The sequence below is a fragment of the Centrocercus urophasianus genome, unplaced genomic scaffold (genome assembly GCF_019232065.1).
Source record: "Centrocercus urophasianus isolate 14NV4802_14NV808 unplaced genomic scaffold, USGS_Curo_1.0 seq_49, whole genome shotgun sequence".
Taxonomy (NCBI): domain Eukaryota; kingdom Metazoa; phylum Chordata; class Aves; order Galliformes; family Phasianidae; genus Centrocercus; species Centrocercus urophasianus.
In genome coordinates this window covers 1,513,945-1,534,817 of record NW_024885077.1, presented here as the reverse complement: position 1 = coordinate 1,534,817, position 20,873 = coordinate 1,513,945, and the positions used below count along the sequence as shown (strand labels likewise).

Here is a 20,873-nt window from a genome sequence, read left to right as displayed (position 1 = left end):
CCATTCTGTGACTCTGTGGAATGGGTTTGTAGATGAGTGAAGAGGCTTGAGTCACTCTCCCCTGAAGTGGGAGAGTGGGTCTCACCTTCTTTTTCCATACGAAAGCCCTAAGTGTGTACTGAGAGGTGGTCTGATGAGAACAGCTCTGGAGCTGGCTAAAAAGCTGTTGTTTTCCTCTCTCCCCCTTTGTTTTCTGCCCCTCCAGCTGCAGCAATCATTCAGGTTGAAGACCAGAACACTGGTGAAATCGAAAACATCATAGTTGAAGTAAAGAAAGAACCTGATGCAGAAACAGTAGAGGAAGAGGAGGAAGCTCAGCCTGCTGTAGTGGAAGCTCCAAACGGAGACCTCACTCCTGAGATGATTCTCAGCATGATGGACCGGTGATGGAGGAGGACCACGCCGGATACTGAACTGGCCTGGGCTGTGTTTAAGCGGCTCAAATCTATTTTTCCTTTTACCTTTTTTTCTTGGCTTTGGGAAATGCATCATTTTAGACCATTTTACCAAACATACTGGGAAATAAAACTTCAAAATGATGTTAGAATGTGATTTAACTAGAACTTGCTGTTTTATGTTAGCATTACAGGATCATGGAACATTAGGAAATGCTTCGGAGTCCATGAGGGTTTCCCGTGAGGTGCTTGATTGGTTTTGTTCTCAGCTGCATTGTAAACAGGCTCCTCGGACGGCCAGCTTTACGTGCAACGAGTTTTTATGAGACAGAAGTGGAAGCCTTGAGTAGAATGTGTGGTAAACCACTCCGGACTTTGCCCTTCCAGATCCCAGAGTCCTTGAGCCTCCTTCTCTCAGTAGTGTTTTTAACTGTAAATGCAGACTTGGGAGGGTTCTAGACTTTTTAAATGTTTTTTGCTTTCCCCCCACTGACTAGCTCTGGTTCTCCAAGTCGGCTGCACACGGTAGTTTTGGCATGCTCCAACTGGTTTCTGTCCTTTTATGTGCTTTGCTTTCTGCAAAGCATTTCTGTAATGGTCAAGCTTTGTAAATAACTTTTTTTTTTTTTTTTATTTATTTTTTATACATTTTAATCTTTTTCCATTAATTAATTAAGAGGTATGCAAACAAAAATACAGTTTGAAATAAACCCCCTGGTATTTTAATTCCTTTTGAACTAAGTGATGAGAGGATCAATAGTGTAAATGTTGGAAAGGCTGTTGATAACTGATCCCACAGAGGAGATGTGTCCCCAGCGCTATGGCTTGTGGAACAGCAGAAGCCCACGGGTGAAGGCTGGTCTTAAAGCACACCAAACCAGCGTTGGAAACATGTAAGGAACCTTCCTTTTGAGTTATAACCTCACGACTACGTTTTCTTTGCTCTATCTTGTAGTTGTATTTTGTGTTTATGAATCCTTTGTTAAGACAGAAGTGATTTTGAAGTGGGTCACTGCAGCCCTCAAAAACCCGGGCCGGGCAATTTTAATAGGTCAGTAATTACACAATTTTGGATCTCTAATAAAGACAAAAGGAATAATGTGAAATACAAATGATGCCTGTATATGAAACTGTCACATGTTAAAATATGTAAGCTTTTTATAGAGCCTCAGTCTTGCTGATTTCAAACAAATTTTTCTTCTATGTATCGCTTTTAAGAGAGCTATCAGTTTAGCTATCAGACTCTAGGTTGATGCATTTTTGTACTTAGCTGTACTGTGTGATATTTTTCATTATTTTAGGAAGCCAACACGGGAAAAAAAAAAATACTGTTATAAAATATGTAATGGGGTTTGAAAGCTGGGAAGGAGAATATACTGCTGTACAGCTAATAAATAATAATGGATTAACGCGTGTGCTCGCCGGCTGCTTTCTTTGGGCTGCACAGCCCCTCCTGGAAGGCTGCAGGACAGTGGGAGCAGGGGGCAGCTGTCGCTGTGCTGCTGGTTCTGCTCTCGTTGTGGGTTTCCTCCCCCCAGATGCAGGGTGGTGGGGTGAAATCACGGTGCTGTCAGCTGGTGGTTGTGCAGGTTGTCCCTTACAGCTCGGGAGAGAGGGAGGCCAAGAGGAGGCTTGAAAGCTGGCCTGGCTGCTCGCTGATTTGATGGCTCTGGGGCGACCTCACAGCAGCCCAGCTGAGGGTGTGGATGGGAGCAGTGCCTGGAGCATCCTCCTTCACCCAATCTGTCACCTCGTGCCTTGCTGACCTGGTTTCTGTGTGTGCTCACTCACCGTGCCTTGCTTTACGTTCAGTTTGAGCCCGGCCTGATCCCAACTGCTGGCAGCTTCCACACTCAGAGGGACTGATTCCTGCCGTGCTACAGCCGAGGTGTCAGTGAGGGGTAAGAAGCACCAGCCGTGGCTTTCTCTTTGGCTTCTGTGGGAGAAAAACTAACGACCTCTTCTACTCTTGTCCTCACAAGGCTTCTGGAGCAGGAGGAGCTGCAGCTAAGGAGAAGGCTAGGCTGCTGTTTAACAGAGCAGGACATGGAGAACGTGGAAGAGAGATCAGGGTATTCAGTGATGCTCTTCTATTGCTGCTTAGTGACCTGGAGCCCAAACCTAATGGCAGCCTGAAGGATGCATCTGAGGGCGCTGAGGAAACCACTGTGAGGCCGTGGTCCATCAGCTTTGAAACCTCCTCGTTGACCTGAGGAGGTCTGTGATACCTGGAAGAAGATCCTACCTGTCTTCAGGAAGGGTAAGAAGGAAGATTTGGGGAACTACAGTCAGATCGCACTCACTTTTGTTCCCGAGAGCCAGTAAGCCTGCTGTCCTGTCGTCCTGGGAAAAGCCATAGATTCAGGCAGGACCACCCTGGGCTGGCCATGGCTGCTGCTCTTCCTTTTCCTGAGGTGATGAGGCTCTCAGGAAGGCACAAAGGTACAAAGCTGCCATGTGTTGTGGATGGGCTCTGGAGACAGCCATCCCTGTGTGGGCATTGCTTCCTGCCTTCACTTTTATGCTGAAGATTTGTTTCAAAAACGCTGCAACCTCGGGTGTCCACAGCACCACGCTGGTGGTGGCTGCTGAGCCAACGCTGGCAAACGTTGGGCCTGAAGTTCTGCGGCTCTGCTCCATCCAGGAGTGCTTCTATGGTGGAGTCTGTCTGGAGCCTTCCCTGGGAAAGTTTGCATTGCTCCAAATAGGCAACCCTGCTTTTTGGGGCACCAGCCATGGGTGGCCAGGGGGGCACCATAATGTGATCAACAGCAACACCCGTCTACATCAGCAGTCCCTCCAGGTGCCCAACACGAGCAGGATGACTTCTCCGTGCTGGGAGCAGCTCTTCTCACCCTCACCACTCACCTCCATCCGCCGAAGCAGAAACGTGTTCCCAAAACCAGTCTCTCTGTAGGGCAGGAGGACACCAGCGAGCCTCCGAGCTCGAAGGCACTGCTTACAGCCCCCTTGTGAGCTCAGAGATGCTCTCAGGGTCTCGCTCTCAGGGTGCTGCGTGGGCTGCAGGCTCCGTCGCTCTCATCTCTCATCTCTTGCTGGCTGGGTAAATCTTGCCTGACGGGGCAGGAAGAGGCACCGAGTGCAGCGAGGGGGAGGAGGTGCTGCCAGTCGGTAACCTCAGTGCTTCCTCCCGGCACTGAGCGGGGGCTGTGCTGGAGGATGCTGCCCTGACCCCGCCGCTCGCCCCGCCATGGCCGTGTGCCCCGGGGGGATCCCCGCCGAGCTGCAAGGTAAGCGATGCTGTGCTCTGTGGGTCACTGGTGGTGCAGGGCCTCCTTGAGCCTACGGCTGCACTGGGGGTGGCAGAGCTGCTTTCAGCTCCTCATGGCCCATGGCCATATCTTAGGGAGTTCTGAGCAGGTTCGCTTGTTCTTGCCAAGCTTTGCTTGTTGAGGATGCTGCTGAGGCCAAAAGTGTCCCCGAAAAGCCAGGCTGCAATCTCAAGGATGTGCTTCTGTGCAGCTCCCACTGGCCATCAGGGTTTGCTGGTGGTGGGGTTCCCGGGCGGGCAGGGAGGGCTGCAGAAGGGATGATGCAATGGGGACCCATACGTGCTGCTTTTGCCCTCCTTGGGTGCTGACCAAGACAGCAGAGTGGACACAGATAGAAACCCACCCCAACGGGATGGGTGTGCAGAGATGGGGCTGGGTGAAACCATGCAGCGCAGGGACGCGGAAATCCAAGCGAGAGCTTTGACAGAGGAGCTGTGGGTGCAGGAGCTCTGCCAGCAGCAGGGCTCAGCGTCACCACCACAGCTCTGCCTGCTTTGCATGGGGATGAGCAGTTGTTGCTCACGGTGCTGCCATCCGCCTCTGAGCAACGGAGGCAAAGATTGCAAACACAACAGGACCGGCACGTGCAGTGACCGATGCACGTTGTGGCCAAGGGGGTTTCCAAAGGAATGCATGGGCAGAACTCAATTCTGGGCGTCCCACAGGGAGGGCAGGGCTCAGCTAGACAGGATCAGTGTAGGACAGTGTGGTTCTGCATCCCACTGGTGAGCAGGGATGATTTGGTGGGGTTATGGCCCATCTGGAAGGATGCAATGGGGTGCTGCTGTGGGTCAGGGGAGCTGGATGCCAATGGTATGTGTGCCTTTGGTGCTGCCTGCTGGCATGGGGGAGAGAGGATTGCTGTGGGCATGCAGGGCAGCCATACGAGGGTAACTCTGACACCAATCCTTACAGAGGGCATCGCCACCTCCCTGGGGGCAAAGCAGATCCTCCTGCTCAAAAGCGTGCAGCTGCAGGTGAAATCCAAGTACGACGACTTCATTTTGGTAGGTGCAGAGTCCCGTGCGGCGTCCCTTTGCATTCAGCCTGAAACAGGGCCTAAAATCCACGTGGGGGGAGACTACTGCAGTCTGCATCGTTTGCATCCATCACACTGATTTCCCCCTATCTAGGTGCTGACACCCTGGCGAGCCTACGTGCTGCTGGCCATGCTGCCGGTCAGGGTGAGTTCTGAGCTCAGTCAGGAGAGCCCCTGGGCTGCAGTGTGGGGTGGGATGGGGGAAACAGGGGGCTGGCATGGGGCAGAGGATGGGTCCCATCCATCCACGCTGTGCTGCTCCAGCGCTCCCCTCCCGCAGGTGCACAGCAGCTTCAGCTTCCTGGAGGTGAGGGACATCACCGTGCGAGAGCCCAGCGTGGTGAGTGGCACCGCAGGGGGACCCCGTGGGGCTGGGGACAAGCATGGTTGCAGCCCCGGCTGTGACGGCTGCTCCTGCTCGGTGGGGACAAGGTGATAAAGTGTGGCTGGCTTAACCCAGGCGAGGCCAAATTTAGCCAGAGTGTGTTTTAAACCCCGCTAATCCTCTTAGAGCCGGGCGGCAATGCAGCGCGGACGGAGCGCGGAGAGGAGCGGGACGCTCTCCATGGGACGCCTCAGCCAAACGCGGGGCTGTGGTCCCCGTTGGCATCCACTCTACATTTTGCTCTTTAAAACGTTGTCAGAAAGGAGCATTGCTCGTTAAAGCGTTGTTCCAGCTCTAAATGGGGCTCCTGCCTGGGCCCTAGCAGCAGGCTGCAGATCTGAGCTCGGGGAGAGAGCAGAAAGCCCAGCACCTGTGCTTGGCTCGGGAGCAGCCCGCAGGCGGTCCCAGCGGATCGCCGTGTCTTCCTCCTGCGGCTCAGCCGGCCTGTAATTAAATCAGGGAGAGCGTTGCCATGGGATCTGGGAGGAGCCGAAAGCTAAAAAAAGGCCTGGAAACCCAATTAGAGAAATTCAGGGAGGAAACCTTCATTGGGGGCTGCTCGGTGTAGCAAGGGAGCAGGGGGATTTCTTGCAGATGAATGGCTGTGGGACCGTGGGCACTAAACCAGCATCATCCCGCAGCTACTGCAGGTTAAGCACTCTTCCCTCCCCGTTTGGGGCTGCTTTTACACTGAACCTGGGGGGACTGATGCCTTATTCTGGCACATCACGTCATCTTTAACGCAGTTCATCCCGTCCACCCGGTGCTCTCAGCCCCAGCCTGTGCAGGCAGAGGGGATGATGAGCAAAGGCGAGTGCCTGGCTGCTGTCACTGCCGTGCCTGCGGGCTCAGGGACGCTGCCAGCATTCCCAGGCATCTCCCATCCTTTGGGCACTCTGCAGGTTGCCATAGAAACAGACACATCCTCGTATGCCTTCCGGCTCATGTCCTTCGATGACTTGGAGCAAGTCGTTGTCCATGTCACCATGTCACTTAAGAAGGTCTTTCCAGACTCATCCCCTGGGTAAGGCTCCCCTGCTCCTCAGGGTTTGTCATGTAGGCATCCGATGGGTCGTGTCACCTATTTGCTCAGAAAGACCCAAAATATAGGCTGGGTTCTTGCACTAGGAGAAGGCCACAATGATGGAGGCCAAACGAGTGCCCTGTTCCACCCTATCACTCAATCACATTGGGACAAATGTTTCTGGTCACCATCTGAGCTTGGCACAGGGCTCATAGCTGGTGGGGATGCCCTGCCAGCCCCCCAGCATGCCCTCCTGCCCTTCCCCAGGACGTTGCTCAAGAACTCACCCCCCAACCTGTACGAAAGGATCCGGATGGTCACAGATTCACTGGAGGAAATGCTGCAGAGCAACCAGGGGCCCTGTGGTAAGCACACAGCCCATCCCGTGGGGCAGCAAAAAAGGGACAGGGCATGCAAGGATGGAGAGCCAGGGTGCCACCCTCCCCATCAACACAGATACGGACCAGGCAGGATGCTCTGGTCCCACTGAAGAGGGACAGGAGAGCCCTGCCTTCCTTCTGCTTTCTGCCCATCTCAGGGGTCCTTTGCGTGTTTCCTTGGGAAGCACTGCTTGCAATGCTGCCTTCTCTTTGCAGGTGGCTTTTCAGAGACATACGCTGCGTTATGTGATTACAATGGCTTTGCCTTCCGTGAGGAGATCCAGTGGGTGAGCCTCCCCCCACCACAGAGCATCCCAATGTGCTGGGGGGCAGGGGAATGGGGTGAGATGGGATCCCCCTGGGTTCCTTGCAGGGCTGGGGACATCCCAGCATCCCCATGGAGAGCAATCCATGGGACAGCTGTGCAGGGACCAGTGCAGGTCAATAGGGTGCCCACAAGGTGGATGCCCCATCCTTGGAGACAGTTGAGGTCAAGCTGTCCCCTTGTCCTGGTGCACAGCGACCACCCCGAGTCCCCATTTCCACCACAGCGATTCCTATTTCCCTCTGGCTTCTTCTGGCCAATATCCAGGACCAGGGAGCCACCAAGCAGTGATGAAGGTTCCCATCCATTTGGGACACGTGCCTTAAGTCTCAGGGGACATCTGTGTCTGTGGGGCACTGAAGGTGCAGGAGTGGCACTGAGCCCCTTCTGTACGTCTGTCCCTTGAGCAGGACGTGGACAACATCTATCACGGCCAAGACTGCCGGGAGTTCAACCTGCTGGACTTCAGCCACCTGGAGAGCAGGTGAGTCCTTCTGCAGCACCGCCTCGCCCCCATCCTCAGCACCCACGGCAGGGCTTGCTGGTGTCACGCCTCAAAGCTTCGTGCTTCAAGGAGAACGCATCTGCAACCTCTGCTTGCTTCCTCTGAGCCCACGCAGCCGGCAGCCCCGTCCCATGGGGCAGGAGGCCGGGCAGCCTTCGCTTTGAGCCCTTATGTGAGCCTGGCAGCCCTGCGCTGAGGTGTGAGCTGAAGGCTCGCACCACTCAGGCATTTCCCTATGCAAAGCAGCCGGCTCTGCTCACAGATGTGAAGCTCTGCATGAGCCCTGCCACCTGCCCCCGTCTCTGCTCTCACGTGGGTCGGAGCCACGTGCTTGGGGATGGACGTGGGGGGCTGCAGCACTCTGTCACCCCACAGGGACGTGGCGCTCAGCGTGGCCGCCTTGTCCTTCAACCTGTGGTTCACAAAGCTCTCCTGCAAGGACTTCAGGCTGGTGAGTGTCCGCACAGGGAGCTGGTCTGCCCTGAGGGCTGGGAATTGAGCAGCTTTGTGCCCTTGCAGAACCAGGAGATCGCCGAGCAGCTGCTCTACATGCTGAGCAAGTCGGTGATGCTGGAGGAGCTGGTGCTGGAGAACAGTGGGCTGAGGGGGTAAGCGGAGTCCTCACCTCTGCAGTGCAGCCTGGGCACCTCGATACAAAGACATACAGTTGTTAGAGAGCCTCCAGAGGAGGGCTGTGAGATGGGGAGGGGTCTGAGGGCACTGCGTGTGAGGAGAGCTGAGGGCTCTGGGTCTGTTTGGCGCAGAGCAGAGGAAGATGAGGGGAGGTCTCTTGGTGACCTACAGCCCCGCACAGGGATTGGATGCCCCATCCCCTGCCCTCAGAAGGCTCCGTTATTGATTGGTAATTCTATGGGGTGGGTGTCCTCCTCTCCACAGTGACTTTGCTCAAAGGATGGCTCAGGCCCTCAGCAGACATCCCGAGTCTGTCCTGCACACCATCAACCTCGCTGGCAACCAGCTGGAAGACAGAGGTACTCCATGGGGTGAACCCAAGCCCACACAAGCTGTGGTTTGATTCCACATCCCAGCCCTTCACCCCTCATGGAGTGGTTTGAGTTGGAAGGGACCTTAAAGGCCAGCTGGTCCCACTCCCTGCACTGAGGGGGGGTCACCCACAGCTCCATCAGTGCTCAGAGCCGTGCAGCCTGACCTTGGCTGTCTGCAGGGATGGGGAAGCACTCTGGGCAGCCCTTTGCCCATGGTGGTACCCACAATGCCCGACTTCCACATGATGTGGGTGCTCGCTTGTGCTGGCAGGCACTGAGGGCTTGTTCTGTTCTCCCCAGGGATAATTGCTTTCAGCCGGCTCTTTGAGGAGAGACCCAGGGGCCTGCAGAGCCTCAACTTGGCCAGGACAACGCTTACTGCTAAAGGTACAGCCAAGCAGAACTCCTGGGGAGGCTCTGAGGAGCCTTGTGAGGATGTGATGATGTGGGATGCCATGTCCTACTGCCCAAACCCATCTCTCCCTCCACCCAAGCAGGGATGAACGCGCTGTGCCAGGCACTCGCAGCCAACGAAGCCATCAGCTCCTCTCTTCGGCACATGGACCTCTCAGGGAACCCTGGCAGCCTGGCCATGGAGGACACCAGTGTGAGCATGGGGTGGGAGATGCCACCAGGAGCAAGGAAGCACCTGGGACCATCAGTGCTGGGGTTGTTGGGGTGGAAAGCGTGGTCCTGGGTGATGCTGACCTTCTCTCTTCCAGAGCTTGCAGAGCCTCCTGGGCCGGTGCAGCTCGCTCACACACCTCAGCCTGGCTGCCACTGACTGCTCTCTGGACACCGTGAGTCCAAATCCCGTGCTGTGGCCTCATGGAGAAGCTTGGAGCTGATTGTCTCCATGGGGGTTCATCGCCACTCTTCCCTTTCTGGTCCATTTTGGGGTTGTACTCTGTCTGACTTCTCCTTGATGCCATTCTGCAGCTCTTTGGGGCACTGGTCCGTGGATGCTGTGCCAGCCTGGTCCATCTGGATCTCTCCAAAAATGTGTACTCACACCGGTGAGCCCTGGGCCATGGGGCAGAGTGGGGAGCCAGTGATGTCAGATGATGCCATTCTGCGTCCTTCCTTTCCAGAAGGGTGAAAACCATCTCTCCTAGTGTCAAGCAGTTCTTCAGTCAGGCCTGTGCACTCAGGCACATCTCCATGGCGGGGACCAAGCTGCCTCCAGATGCTGTCAGGTATGGGGTGGGATTGGAATTGGGACCTGCTGGTGGGGGGTGGATGAATTTGGGGTGGACGTTGGTCCTGGTGATCACACTTGGAGTTTTTCAGGGATGATGGATGGGGCCGTGAGGGGCAGAGCCTGTGTTGCCCACATTGAGGGTGGCTTTGGTGACTTTTCAGGGCTATGCTGCAAGGACTGGCGTACAACAGCCACATCAGCGACCTGCACCTGGATCTTAGCAGCTGCGAGGTGAGGGCAAACACCCATGGGTGCCATAGGTCCATGCCCTGCACACCGTGGGGCCAAGTGACCGTCCCGACGGCAGCCTCTCATTCTCAGGGCTCCCCTTGTACTGATGTCTTGCTGTTTGTTCCAAGCTGAGGTCAGCAGGAGCTCAGGTCATCCAGGACCTCATTCCCGATGCCACTGCCATCAGCGACCTGGATCTGTCTGACAACGGTGGGTTGCCCTTTCCTCACCCAAGTTGTCCGGCCTCGGGCTGCTCCTCAGCTTGTAGAAGATGGGTCCCAGCAGGCCCCTCACCCCCAGCGCTGCACGCCTATTTCAAAGGCTTGCTGCCCTCACAAACTCTCCAGCCAAGATGTAATTACAGGCTCTGTGAAGCCATGTATCCCTCTGGCTGTCTGTGCCCACAGGCTTTGACTCTGATATGGTGACGCTGGTGCTGTCCATTGGCAGAAGCAAGTCCATCCGGCACGTCTCTTTGGGAAAAAACTTCAACATCAAATCCAAGTGAGTGCCACCCGCAGTGCTTTGTCCCCGGGCTGAGATCTCCTCTGCCACCATGCGTCCATCTCAGGTCTCCATTCCCATCCGGGCCCTGGGTTTGGTGGGGAATGTCAGTCATCCCCTACCCATCCCTTGGAAACACAACGGGAAGCCCAATCCCTGTAGGACCCCATCTTCACCCAGCGTGGGCAGGAGGAGAAGGGCTGGCTCTGCTGACTGACCCAGCACCCGTGGGTGCATGCATTACCTCCTGCCTCCCCCACAGGGATGGGCTGCTGGACGTCCTGCACCGCATCGTCCAGCTGACCCAGGAGGATGACTGTGTGAGTACAGCGTGTCCCAACCACCCCCCGTGTCCTGTCCTCAGTTTCCAAGCAGCATCCATCCCAGGTGCACCCAGCATGCCGGCCGGGCTCCATCGAGCATGGGGTGGGAGCGTTGATCCCTTTCTTCCACCACCGTCTGAGCTTTGCTTTTCTCTTCCTCCATCCAAAGCAGATGCTCAGATGGAGAAGCGAAAGCTTCTGTTTGGAAGGTGGGAGAGGGGAGCAGGAGAGCCCGTGCCTGCCTGAAGGCACAGAGGAAACGCATGGTGTGACCTGGCTGTCATCCAGCTTCCCACAACCGCCTCTTTCCTCCTCCCTGCCAGGCACTTGGGCTCAATCCTCAGCGCATCCTGAGCACTCATTGCTCTTGGGTGTTGGCGTGTGCTTTTTGGATGCTGGAGTAACGTGGGCCGCTATGGCAGCCAGCAGCCTGCACAGGGCAGGGATGATCACCCAGGTGCGCTGTGACTGTGACAGCCACGTTTCCCTTCCTGTTCCCCCACTCAGCCCCTCCAGTCCCTGTCTGTGGCCGAGTCACGCCTCAAGCTGGGCACCAACGTCCTGCTGAGCGCCCTGGGCAGCAACACCAGCCTGACCACACTGGACATCAGCGGCAACGCCATGGGGGACACCGGTGCCAAGATGTTGGCCAAGGCTCTGCAGATCAATACGAAGCTCAGGTAGCAGCAGGGCTATGCATACCTCCTCCTTTGGTCTGCTTTGCACGGTGGTGGCTGTGGTTGAGATGCCAAAGCCAGTGGAGGATGCTCCTTGTGACCACAGACCTGGCCCTGCACGGTTCCTGGCCGGTGGGCAGGAGCTGTGGCCAGATCTTTGTTTTGGACCAGCCAGCTGGTGGTGCTGGTGACAAATATGGTGACACACAAAGGGCAGAAGTGCAGCTGAATAGCATCCCTACACAGTGGCCCTGCACCATCGTGTGCCAGCTTTTTGCTTCTGCGCAGCCCAGCAGGCTACAGCTAGACTCACGCAGTTACTGTCCCACTCTGCTCTGTCATTCAGCTCCTAAAATGTCACTTTTGGACTAAATCCTGCATGCAGAGAGACAGCAGCTGCAAGTGAGAGGTCACGTGCAAGGCTGATGTCCTGCTTGCCAGGCTCATTCCTGTCCTCTTCTCAGGACCGTGGTGTGGGACAGGAATAACACCACTGCCCTCGGACTCCTGGAGGTGGCTCAGGCTTTGGAGAGGTAAGGATGGAGCAGCGTGGTTCTCCCAGCCAGCTGCCACCATGCACCAGAATGTCACTGTCCCCAGGGGCTCTTGTCTCCAAAAGCATCACACGAAGTACCAGCGGGTTGTGTGCAGTGATGGTGGCATCCAGAGCTCTGGGGCTGGTTGGGATCCAGCTTTCCTAGGACCTGCAGGGGATTGTGTCCCAGCGGGCTGCCCTGCTGGGGTCCGCGCCCTTGGGGCAGCGCCCTCCACTCACCCCACCTCTGTCTGGCAGGAACTACACCCTCAAATCCATGCCCTTGCCAATGAGCGACGTGGCACAGGCGTACCGGAGCAACCCCGAGAGGACAGAGGAGGCGGTGCACAAGGTGGGACAGAGGGTTGGGGTGGGGACCGGGGCTTGGATTTGGCTGCTCACGACCACCTGCACTCCGCAGCTCCAGTCCTGCTTGGCGAGGAACCAGACACGGCGCGCCCTGCCCACGCAGACCTTCCGGCTGCAGCAGGGCATCCTGACCTCCTCCTCTGAACAGGTGAGCGTTGCCCCATCCGCCATCCTCCATCACCCTCAACCACACGCTCCTCTGGGAGGCAATGGGGACTGGCTGGTGATACGGCTCCTCTGCGCTGCAGATGGTGAATGAGATCTGCTCGAGTGTGCAGAAACACGTCGACATCCTGAGCTCCTGCGTGGGCAGGGAGATGGAGGCAGACATCCTCCGTGCTGAGGAAGCCATCAGGAATGCTAACCTGGCCGTCAGTGTGAGTCTGCATGAGGACAACGAGAAAACGCTTGGCCTGTGGGATTTACGTTCATATCAAAGTGGTTTATTGATTCATTGATGGCATAATTAACTGGCAGCCAGTGCCTATTGCTATCGTCAGCGCGACGGCTGTGTGTGAGCGAGTGCTTGCAAAATGTTCGGGAAGAGCTACAGAATTTGGAACTTCCCTCTGTAACAAGTCCTCAAACCCTCACCTGCATAGGATGGTAAGATGGTTTAGGCTGGAAGGGATCTTGAAGATCATCCAGTTCCAACCTGCTGCCTTAGGCAGAGTTGCCGGCCACTAGATTGAGCTGCCAAGAGTTCCATCCAACGCATCTCCTGTCCTTGCTTCTGGGGCTGTAGGGAGATAAAGCAGGACAGCACCAATGGAAACCCCAACAGATCACCTGCCAACGCTTTTCCATGGGTGTACGCTTCCCAAGGCCAAGCAGAGGCAGGGTGCCATGGGATGGATGACTCATGGGTTCCCTCTCCTCACCACAGATCTTGCCCATGTTGTACGAAGCAGGGAATGCCCCACACCAGAGCGGCAAGCTGCAGCACAAGCTGGAGTGCCTGGTGGAGGAAGCATCGCAGACCTGCGGCCGGGAAATCCAGGTGGGAACACGTGGGGAGCTGCTGGGCTGGGATGCTCATCCACCCAGTACAAAGATCCAAGGACCACGTCCCTTTTTACCACATCCACGGCGTCTCCTGGAATAAGCAGGAGAACACAGCTCCTGTTGAGCTGCCCCAAACGCCCCTTTCCTCCCCAGGCCATCATGCAGGCGGTGCTGGACGCGGCGCACAACCTGTGCCCCCCCATAGTGCAGAAGAGCGGGGCGAGGGACCAGCTGGTCAACGCCATGTCGGAGCGCATCCACCTCCAGGAGCACCTCAACCTCAGCGCCATCCTGGACCAGATGGTCACCGACGTCTTCAGCAAGCTGAAGTATGGGTGTTGTGCCTTTGGTTGGCACACTGGGGATGGGGATTGGAGAAACTCCAACAACGTGATGCTCCATCCTTGGATCTGGTTTGGGTTTTGGCCACGGGGTGATGTTCCTGCTGGAGCGTCGTGGCGGGAGGGCTGTGGGCTCCATCTCGCCTTGCTGCATGGGGTCCCGTGGCATCCCTGACGCATCTCTCCCTGCTCCCAGTGAGATCAAGCTGTCCGTCACCGCTGCCGTGGCCGACTGCATCGTGGATGCTGTCCTGGGAGATCTGATGGCTGCCCAGTGCAAGCTGGTGAGTGTCCACGTGTCCCCATGGGGAAGATGTGGCACGGGGGGCTCTGAGCAGGCACCACCAGAGCACGATGAGCATTGATTTGCTATCCACAAAGCGAAATGATCCCCACCAGGCTGCGGATCCTCCAGGGTCATCTTCTCCCAGCGTGGCTGCAGCAGAGTTAAGGCTTCATGGCTCCTCCACACCCCATGGAGAAGCGTGCTGGGTGTAGGATGGACCCGGCACCTGGGCCAGGAGCACCCGAGCTCTGCAGCCAGCTAATCAGCCCTAAATCCCCCGCAAATCCCAGCCGCGGGCAGGGAGCAGAGCAGCACTGCAGCAGCCAGAGGGATAATTTAAGCGCTTCCTAATGGTTTTAGGCAGAGAGCCTCCCCACGCATGGGCCGGACCTCCTGGAGCCTGCTGAGGACGATGCTGCTGTGCCGGCACGGGGCAGGAACCCCTCTGAGCTCAACGAGAGAGGCTTCACAACAGAGGAGGTAGGGCTCCGTCCCAGTGACCCCGCTGCTGCATGACAGTGCCCACGGGCTTTTATCCGCCTTAGGGGATGATGCTAGGCTTAGAGTCGCTGCCTCTGCAGGCTCAGGCAGCCTGTGGCACCTGGGGCACATCCCTGCCATGTCCCACGCTGCTCCCATCCCTCCTGGCACCCATAGCACGTAGGTGACGTGGGGTCTGGCACCTTGGCCATGTGGGTGGGTTATTTGGGTTCCAGGGATGAGCTGGGCCAGTGCAAAGGGTGCAGCCTTGGGGGTGGAGGGGTGGTTATGGGGCAGAGGTGGCCGAGTCCCATCATCCCAGCAGGGTGCTGGATGATCCGTGATGATGGATGACCCATGGTGGTGATGGGTGATCCATGAACGATGGATGATCTGTGGTGATGCTCAGAGGGCTGGAGCACCTCTCCTATGAATAAAGGATGAGGGGTTGGGCTGTTTAGCTAGGAGTAGAGAAGGCTCTGGGGAGACCTCACAGCAGCCTTCCTGTACTTGAGGGAAGCCTACAAGTGGGAAGGGATCCAATCTTCTACAGGGCCTGATAGTGATAGAACAAGAGAAGATGGCTTTAAACTAACAGAAGGGAGATACAGATTAGATGTCAGAGGGCAGTGAGGCACTGGCACTGCTGCACAGAGCTGTGTGTGCCCATGCCTGGAGGTGCCCCAGGACATGGATGGGCTCTGGGCAGCCTGAGCTGGGGGCAGGGGGCAGCCAGCCCTCCCCAGCAGGGAGTTGGAGCATAATGGGCTTTAAAGGTTCCTTCCAACCTCAGACATTTGATGACTGATTCTATGATGAACATCATGGCGGTGGAACACAGCCATCTCCCCAAACCACACGTCCCCCATGGCCTCCTGGGCTGTCCCCACACCACTGGTGACTGCAAACCACTACAGGCTCCCTCCTCCCTTGTCTCCTTGCAGTACAAGATGGCCCTGCGGAGGAAAAACAAACACTTCAGGAGCATTCGGCCCACGCTGACTGTGAGAAGTAAGGGTGCAGCGCAGGGGGCTCACACCATTAATTTGGGGTGCCATGGTGCTGCAATGCCTGGCTGACTCAGTGTGGGAGGATGCCCTGAGCTCCCTTCCAGGGATGCTGGCAGAGGTGGGAGGTTTGAGGACGTCTCGGGAGGCGTCCGTGTCTCCATTTGGGTCACAGGGATTGCATCCAGGGGGCTTTGCATGGAAGGGGGGGTCACCCACGGGTGGTTGCTGCAGGGTGCTGAGCTGTGCTGGCATATTTTGTGGGGTACAACCAGCTGCCACGTGTGGGCTGGCTGGGGGCAGCTGGAGCATGGCAGGACCTTGGATGGGGGGTGCTGGAGAAAGCACACGGCCTTTGGGTGACATTGGGTGCTGCGGTGCCTGCTGGAGTTCCTTAAAGCCTTGCATGCACATGGACCCCCAACATCCCGAATAACCCATATTGAGTGTAACCAGAGAGCGCTGGGAGAGCACATGGAAGGGAGGCAGACCCAAAGCAAGCCTACCGGCCGCGACCCAGCCCTCTCCCCCAAACCCTAACCAGGCATCAGAGGAAAACATCGGGATCTGGCAGCCGCCGCCGCCTGCTCTGTGGGCAACGCTGCAAGGGTCCCCGAGCATCCCTCCCTCCCCCTGCATCCCTGGGGGACCGCGCAGCGCCGTCGGCGTGGCAGCAGGATCCATCCCGGCTGCGCTGCACAGCTGACGCGCAATCTCTCCCCGCCGTCAGCAGCGCCGCGGCCGCGCGTTCCCCCCTCCCCACCGGTGGGCTTCTCGCCCTTCGCCAGGTCTCTCGGAGCTGGAGCTGCCGGCAGCCGGGAAGGCTCGTCCTGCTCCCACAAAGGATGCCGAGCCCTCCGCCGGCGCGCATCCCGGCACGCCGCCCGCCCAAGCCCTCATGGACCTGCCGACCGCCGGGGAGAGGCTGGAGCACTGCACCAAAGCCAGGCCCAGGCCCAACCGCCGGCACAAGCAGCCTCCCAGCAAGCCCACCGTAAGCATCGCCGCCGGGTCTTATTCCTGAGCGCTGGAGGGGGGGGGAAGGTGGATGGGTGCTGGGTTGTTTTATTGTGATTATTATTTTCTCTTGTCGTGCTGATGGAGGGAGGTGGGATGCATCTGCTTTATTATTCTATGCGCTGTGTGCCAGAGCTCAGAGGACGGGTCGGGGGCTCGGGCGCTCGCCCCTTGTTTATGAATCAGCGATGCAGAACTGCAGGAGGTGGGGCAGAGGCAGGGAAGAAGCCAGGGGCTGCGTCTCCCTCCATCCTTCTCCTCTGAACGTGCTCCTGTGTCTCGGGAATGAGCAGCAAAATGCAGCCCTACGCTGGGCTGGTGCTGGGGCTCGGCTCTGCCAACCCCGAAAGGCTGGGATGTGCTGGGCAGATGCTGCCTGCAGCAGTCCCCTTCTCCTCTAGCTGGGCTTGAAGCAAATTGCAACTTTTGGGTGCTCTGGGGGGGAGGCTGTCAGCCAGCCGGGTGCTGCCCCAGCAGCTCTGCCACCCTCTGGTGGGTGTTTCGTCACGCAAGAGGAACAGGGAAGGGATGTTTGGGGCACCCAAAGCCCACGAGGCAGTTGGTGGGAGCAGGATTGGATCCCAATGACACCAGCTTGTGCCCTCAGCACTGAGATGCGGCAGTATCTGGCCACCCACCAGAAACAGCCTGGCCACAGCCACTGGTGTCAGAGGAGGAAGGGGAGGCACAAATCCAGCCACAAAGAGAAGGCGTTGGGGATTGAGGCCACTGATGGAGAAGTGCCTTCTTCTGATCAAGAAATGCCACCAATGCTGTGCCACATGCTGGGGGCAGACCTTCCTCCACGGACAAATTCCTTGCCCTGGCACAGAGTTGGTGACCTCATCTCCAGGGTCTCCCCCGGCACCAGCTCCATTGCCTGCTGGGGACAGGGAGGTCCCTTTCTTGGGGCATACACCCCTGCCAAAGGCTTCCTTTCTGTGGGTCTGGGGTCAGAGACCTGGCAAGGCTTTGGGAGAGCTTGGAACTGGCATGCAGCCTGGTCACAACATGATGGGGCTTTCTGATAGTGGGTTCCAGCACCTATCCTGCACCAGCACCCAGTGAATCTCCTTGGGAGCTGGTGGCTCTTCAGGGGGTAGATGTGGCACTGAGGGACGTAGGGGGATGGGTTGAGGTTGGACTTGATAGCCTTAGCCTGAATGATTCTATGATCTTGGTGCACTGGGGTTTTTTTGGCTGATGTCAGAGCTCAAAGACACCACCTGTGGCTGAAGGCAGTGCCTGCCTGCAGGTACAGCCTGTGGCCCATGAGAACAGTGAGGACAGGAGCATCACCCGCGTGGATGAGGGCCTGGAGGACTTCTTCACCAAGAGGCTCATCACCGAGGAGCTGCCGTAAGCCGTGGGGGTGGCTGCAGCCCTCAGCTGGGTCCCAGCACGTTTCCATACCCACGCGTGGTGCCCCTGCAGGCCATGCTCTGGGCTGTCTTCACCCACTGTGCTGGCTGAGTGCTGAAGAGGTGCTGGGGAAATGGCACATCGTGCTCCAGGCACCCAGTGGGGCAGAGCTCGCGTCCCCATGGGGGTGTTTGCATGGGCACAGGGGTTGGGAAAGGCTGCGGTGGTGGCATCTGGAGGTGGTGATGGGTGGTGGCTCTTGGTGGTGGTGGCACCTGGCGAGAATGGCCAGAGCAAGGATCCATGATCTGGGGGGTATTAGGGAAAACACAGCCCTGTGCTGACCTTCCCTATGCTTCTTCCAGCAGCCCCACAGTGCTGGAGAGCGGCCCAGGCTCAGCCCCTCTGGCGTCCTCCAGCTCTCGCACCCTCAAGAAGAAAATTGGGAATTTTTTTGCTTTCAAGAAGCCCAAATCCAGCCGGAGCTCACGGTGTGAAAAGGAGCCCGAGGGCGGTGCGGCGGCCCCCAGGAGCAGGCGGTCGATGCTCAGTGACATTTTACGGGCTCCCAGCAAGGCGGGCGAGCCGGGCAAGGCTCTGAGCAAATCTGAGGAAGGGGCACTCAGCGCCGAGCCTGAGCACAGCCAGACCCCTGAGGCTGCCCGCAGGATCAGGCCCAAGTACTCAAGGGAGGGCAAATCCCAGTCCCTCATCCTACTGCCTGGGGAGGATGAGGAGGCACTGGGGGTCAGGCAGGACAAGGTAAGCATCGCTCCAGCCGGTCCCAAAACGTCCTCTTGGATGACTGTCACTGGGCCAGGTGCTGTTTCTATCATGAGTGGTGGTGGAGGGACATTGGATGACCCTTTGATTGCTCTTGGTGCTGTTGCCACCAAGGGGGGTGGTGGTGGTGGTGGTGGTGGTGATGATGGGATAGGGTGGGGGCTTGAGGACCCTTGTGCAGTACCTGGTGCCCCTGGCACCCCCAATAGACCTGTGCACCCCTTGTCCTGCCAACATCCTTCTGCCCTACAGAAGAGACACCTGGAGAAGAGCGATGGGGAGCTGCCCAACTCCTTCGAGCAGCGCGTCCACATCATGCTGCACCGCATGGGTGTCACCAAGGGCCTGGTCACCGAGAGCAAGAAGCAGCAGGTGAGGCTGGAGCTTCTTGTGGGCAGAGCCTGCACCCACATGGGTGGTAGAGGTGGTGGTCCCATGGGGCAGATGACACAGAGCAGTGCTGCTGCTGCTTGCAGCCACTTGTCCCATCACTTGGCCCCTACAGCGGGGACCACCTCTTGGGCTCCTGTGCACTGTGTCGGTCTGTGCATCCCTGCCATACCCTCTAGCTGTCACCATTTCTCTTTTTCATAGCAGAGCAAAGACAGCGAGATCAAGAAGGCCGGTTCAGATGGTGAGGGGCCTTCTTCCATCCCTGGGGGCCACCCTGAGGATCCTCACACGTGTACCCTGGGTTGGCTACGGGGTGATGAGCTCCACACCCTGAAGCCACTGGCCTGCATTTACAGGGGACATCGTGGACAGCTCTGCGGACTCCCCACCATCCCTGAAGGCTCGCACGCACTCCGTGTCCACAGGTACGTGGGGCAGCAGCGGGAAAGGGCAAGGTGAGGATGCCCAACCCAAGAGCCGTCACCCTGCCGTGGATCCATCCATCGGGGTCGCAGGGCTGTGCACTCATGCTCTGCCCCACAGATGCATCCCTGCGGGGTCCATCGGAGCCCAGCCCGGCCTGGAAGGCTTTGGGGCGGCAGCTGAACGCCGAGCTGACAGGTCTGGGCCGCGAGCAGCTCCGGCGTTGTTCAGCCAACCCCGAGCAGAGCGGGCAGCCGGCGTGCCGCGAGGCCTGGAGCAGCAGCCTGCCACGGCCAGGCAGGAGCCCCGCTGGGGAGCCAACCGCCGGCACCGCGCCGCCCGCATCGCCCTGCTCCGCTGCTGAAGGTACCCAAGGCACCACCGAGCCTCGGCGGCCGCCATCGGCCCCCGCTTTGCCCTCTGACGCCGTCTCTCATTGCAGACAACCGCCTGACGCCACGGCTGGCCGTGCTGGGCGCCCGCCGGGCTGTCTCGGTCCACGAGGAGCAGCTCAGGGAGCCAGAGTGCCTGGCGGAGCTGGGAAGTGAGTGAGAAACACGGCCTTCGTGCCTCGCACCTCCCGTCGTCCCCATGCTTTAACCGCCCGCTTGTGTTCCCCCAGCTGCCACGATCCCCCTCCGTCTGCGGCGGTCGCCTGTGCTGAAACGCAGACCGGAGGCGAGCGGTGAGCCGAGGCCGGCGGCGGAGGCAGGAGGTGAGGAACGGGGCGGGCAGCCAGAGCTCCCTGTGCTGAGCCAAGGCTGCGCTCAGCCCGGCCTTCGTGGTTTTGCAGGCACCGCAGCGCAGGAGCGGCTGTGGGCTGCGCCGGATGAGACACGGACAGCAAGCAGCGCATCGCACGGGGAGCGGCCGCCAGCCGCAGCACAGACTGTTGTGTGTGCACAAGACTCAGCCGTAGACCAAAGAAGCCCTGTGCAGGGCCTCGGGGAGCCGGCCCTGGGACAGTGAGCCCCTGCATGCCGCCGCACTGTTCCCAATAAAACCCTGCAAGCGAGCGCACGGTGATGGGGTGATGAGCAATGGGGATGTAGGGCTGCTCGGCACCCTGCGTCTGGGCAGCCTCACCGTCTCCTCGTGAAGGAAGCAGCCCAAGGGCATCGGCACAGAAGGACTGGGGCTGTCGGGCTGGACTCCGGCCGGGCACAGAGCTGCAGCCCCAGAGCCCCCACGAAGGGCGGAGGAGCACAGAGCACCATGCCCATCTCCGGCCCATGGGCACAGGCCGCTGTGCTGCAGGTGGTGGCACGGTTAGGACAGCTGCCCCTCCAGCACCCCGAGGCCCACGGATCTCGCAGCATGACCTCCAACCATCACCTTTCCAACCACTGCCCTGCCGCTCCCAGCCGCCACCAGCATCACCCCAAACCCCACTTTGGCTTTCTCCCGTGGCAACCGCGAGCAGATCATCTCCCCTCCACCTCTGGACCAAATGCATTCCCTGCACCGATGTTTACGACACAGAAGCAAGATGCTTGGTTGGTTTTTGGTTTTTTTTTTTTTGGTTTGTTCCCCCTCCCCCTTCCCCCCGGGCGTTGTTAAAATTAAAAGTCATATATTTTTTT

General features: G+C 58.2%; 2 protein-coding genes across 3 annotated transcripts in view; both read left to right on the top strand.

Annotated features, from left to right (window-relative positions):
• The window catches only part of CTCF (CCCTC-binding factor), a 29,803-nt gene extending 28,771 nt beyond the window's left edge, over positions 1–1,032 (top strand). For both annotated transcript variants that reach the window (XM_042834822.1, XM_042834823.1), the window contains one exon: positions 206–1,032. In XM_042834822.1, coding sequence (XP_042690756.1) covers positions 206–387 — 182 coding nt within the window. In that variant the 3' untranslated portion in view covers positions 388–1,032. The remainder of the gene's footprint in view (positions 1–205) is intronic.
• A 2,526-nt stretch (positions 1,033–3,558) lies between these two features.
• CARMIL2 (capping protein regulator and myosin 1 linker 2) lies at positions 3,559–20,832 on the top strand. The gene is made up of 40 exons (XM_042834859.1): positions 3,559–3,646; positions 4,604–4,695; positions 4,822–4,872; positions 5,008–5,067; positions 6,015–6,136; positions 6,404–6,501; positions 6,733–6,803; positions 7,252–7,325; positions 7,722–7,797; positions 7,866–7,954; positions 8,244–8,338; positions 8,654–8,740; positions 8,851–8,960; positions 9,076–9,153; positions 9,293–9,369; positions 9,445–9,549; positions 9,716–9,785; positions 9,914–9,995; positions 10,193–10,289; positions 10,552–10,609; positions 11,120–11,292; positions 11,754–11,822; positions 12,083–12,176; positions 12,246–12,341; positions 12,442–12,570; positions 13,080–13,193; positions 13,352–13,527; positions 13,736–13,823; positions 14,186–14,305; positions 15,250–15,316; positions 16,101–16,306; positions 17,585–17,688; positions 18,057–18,453; positions 18,727–18,846; positions 19,072–19,108; positions 19,224–19,292; positions 19,411–19,656; positions 19,733–19,834; positions 19,913–20,005; positions 20,084–20,832. Exons 1-40 carry the CDS (start codon positions 3,607–3,609, stop codon positions 20,257–20,259), a joined length of 4,308 nt encoding a protein of 1,435 aa, XP_042690793.1. The 5' UTR covers positions 3,559–3,606; the 3' UTR covers positions 20,260–20,832.
• Positions 20,833–20,873: the final 41 nt, after the last annotated feature.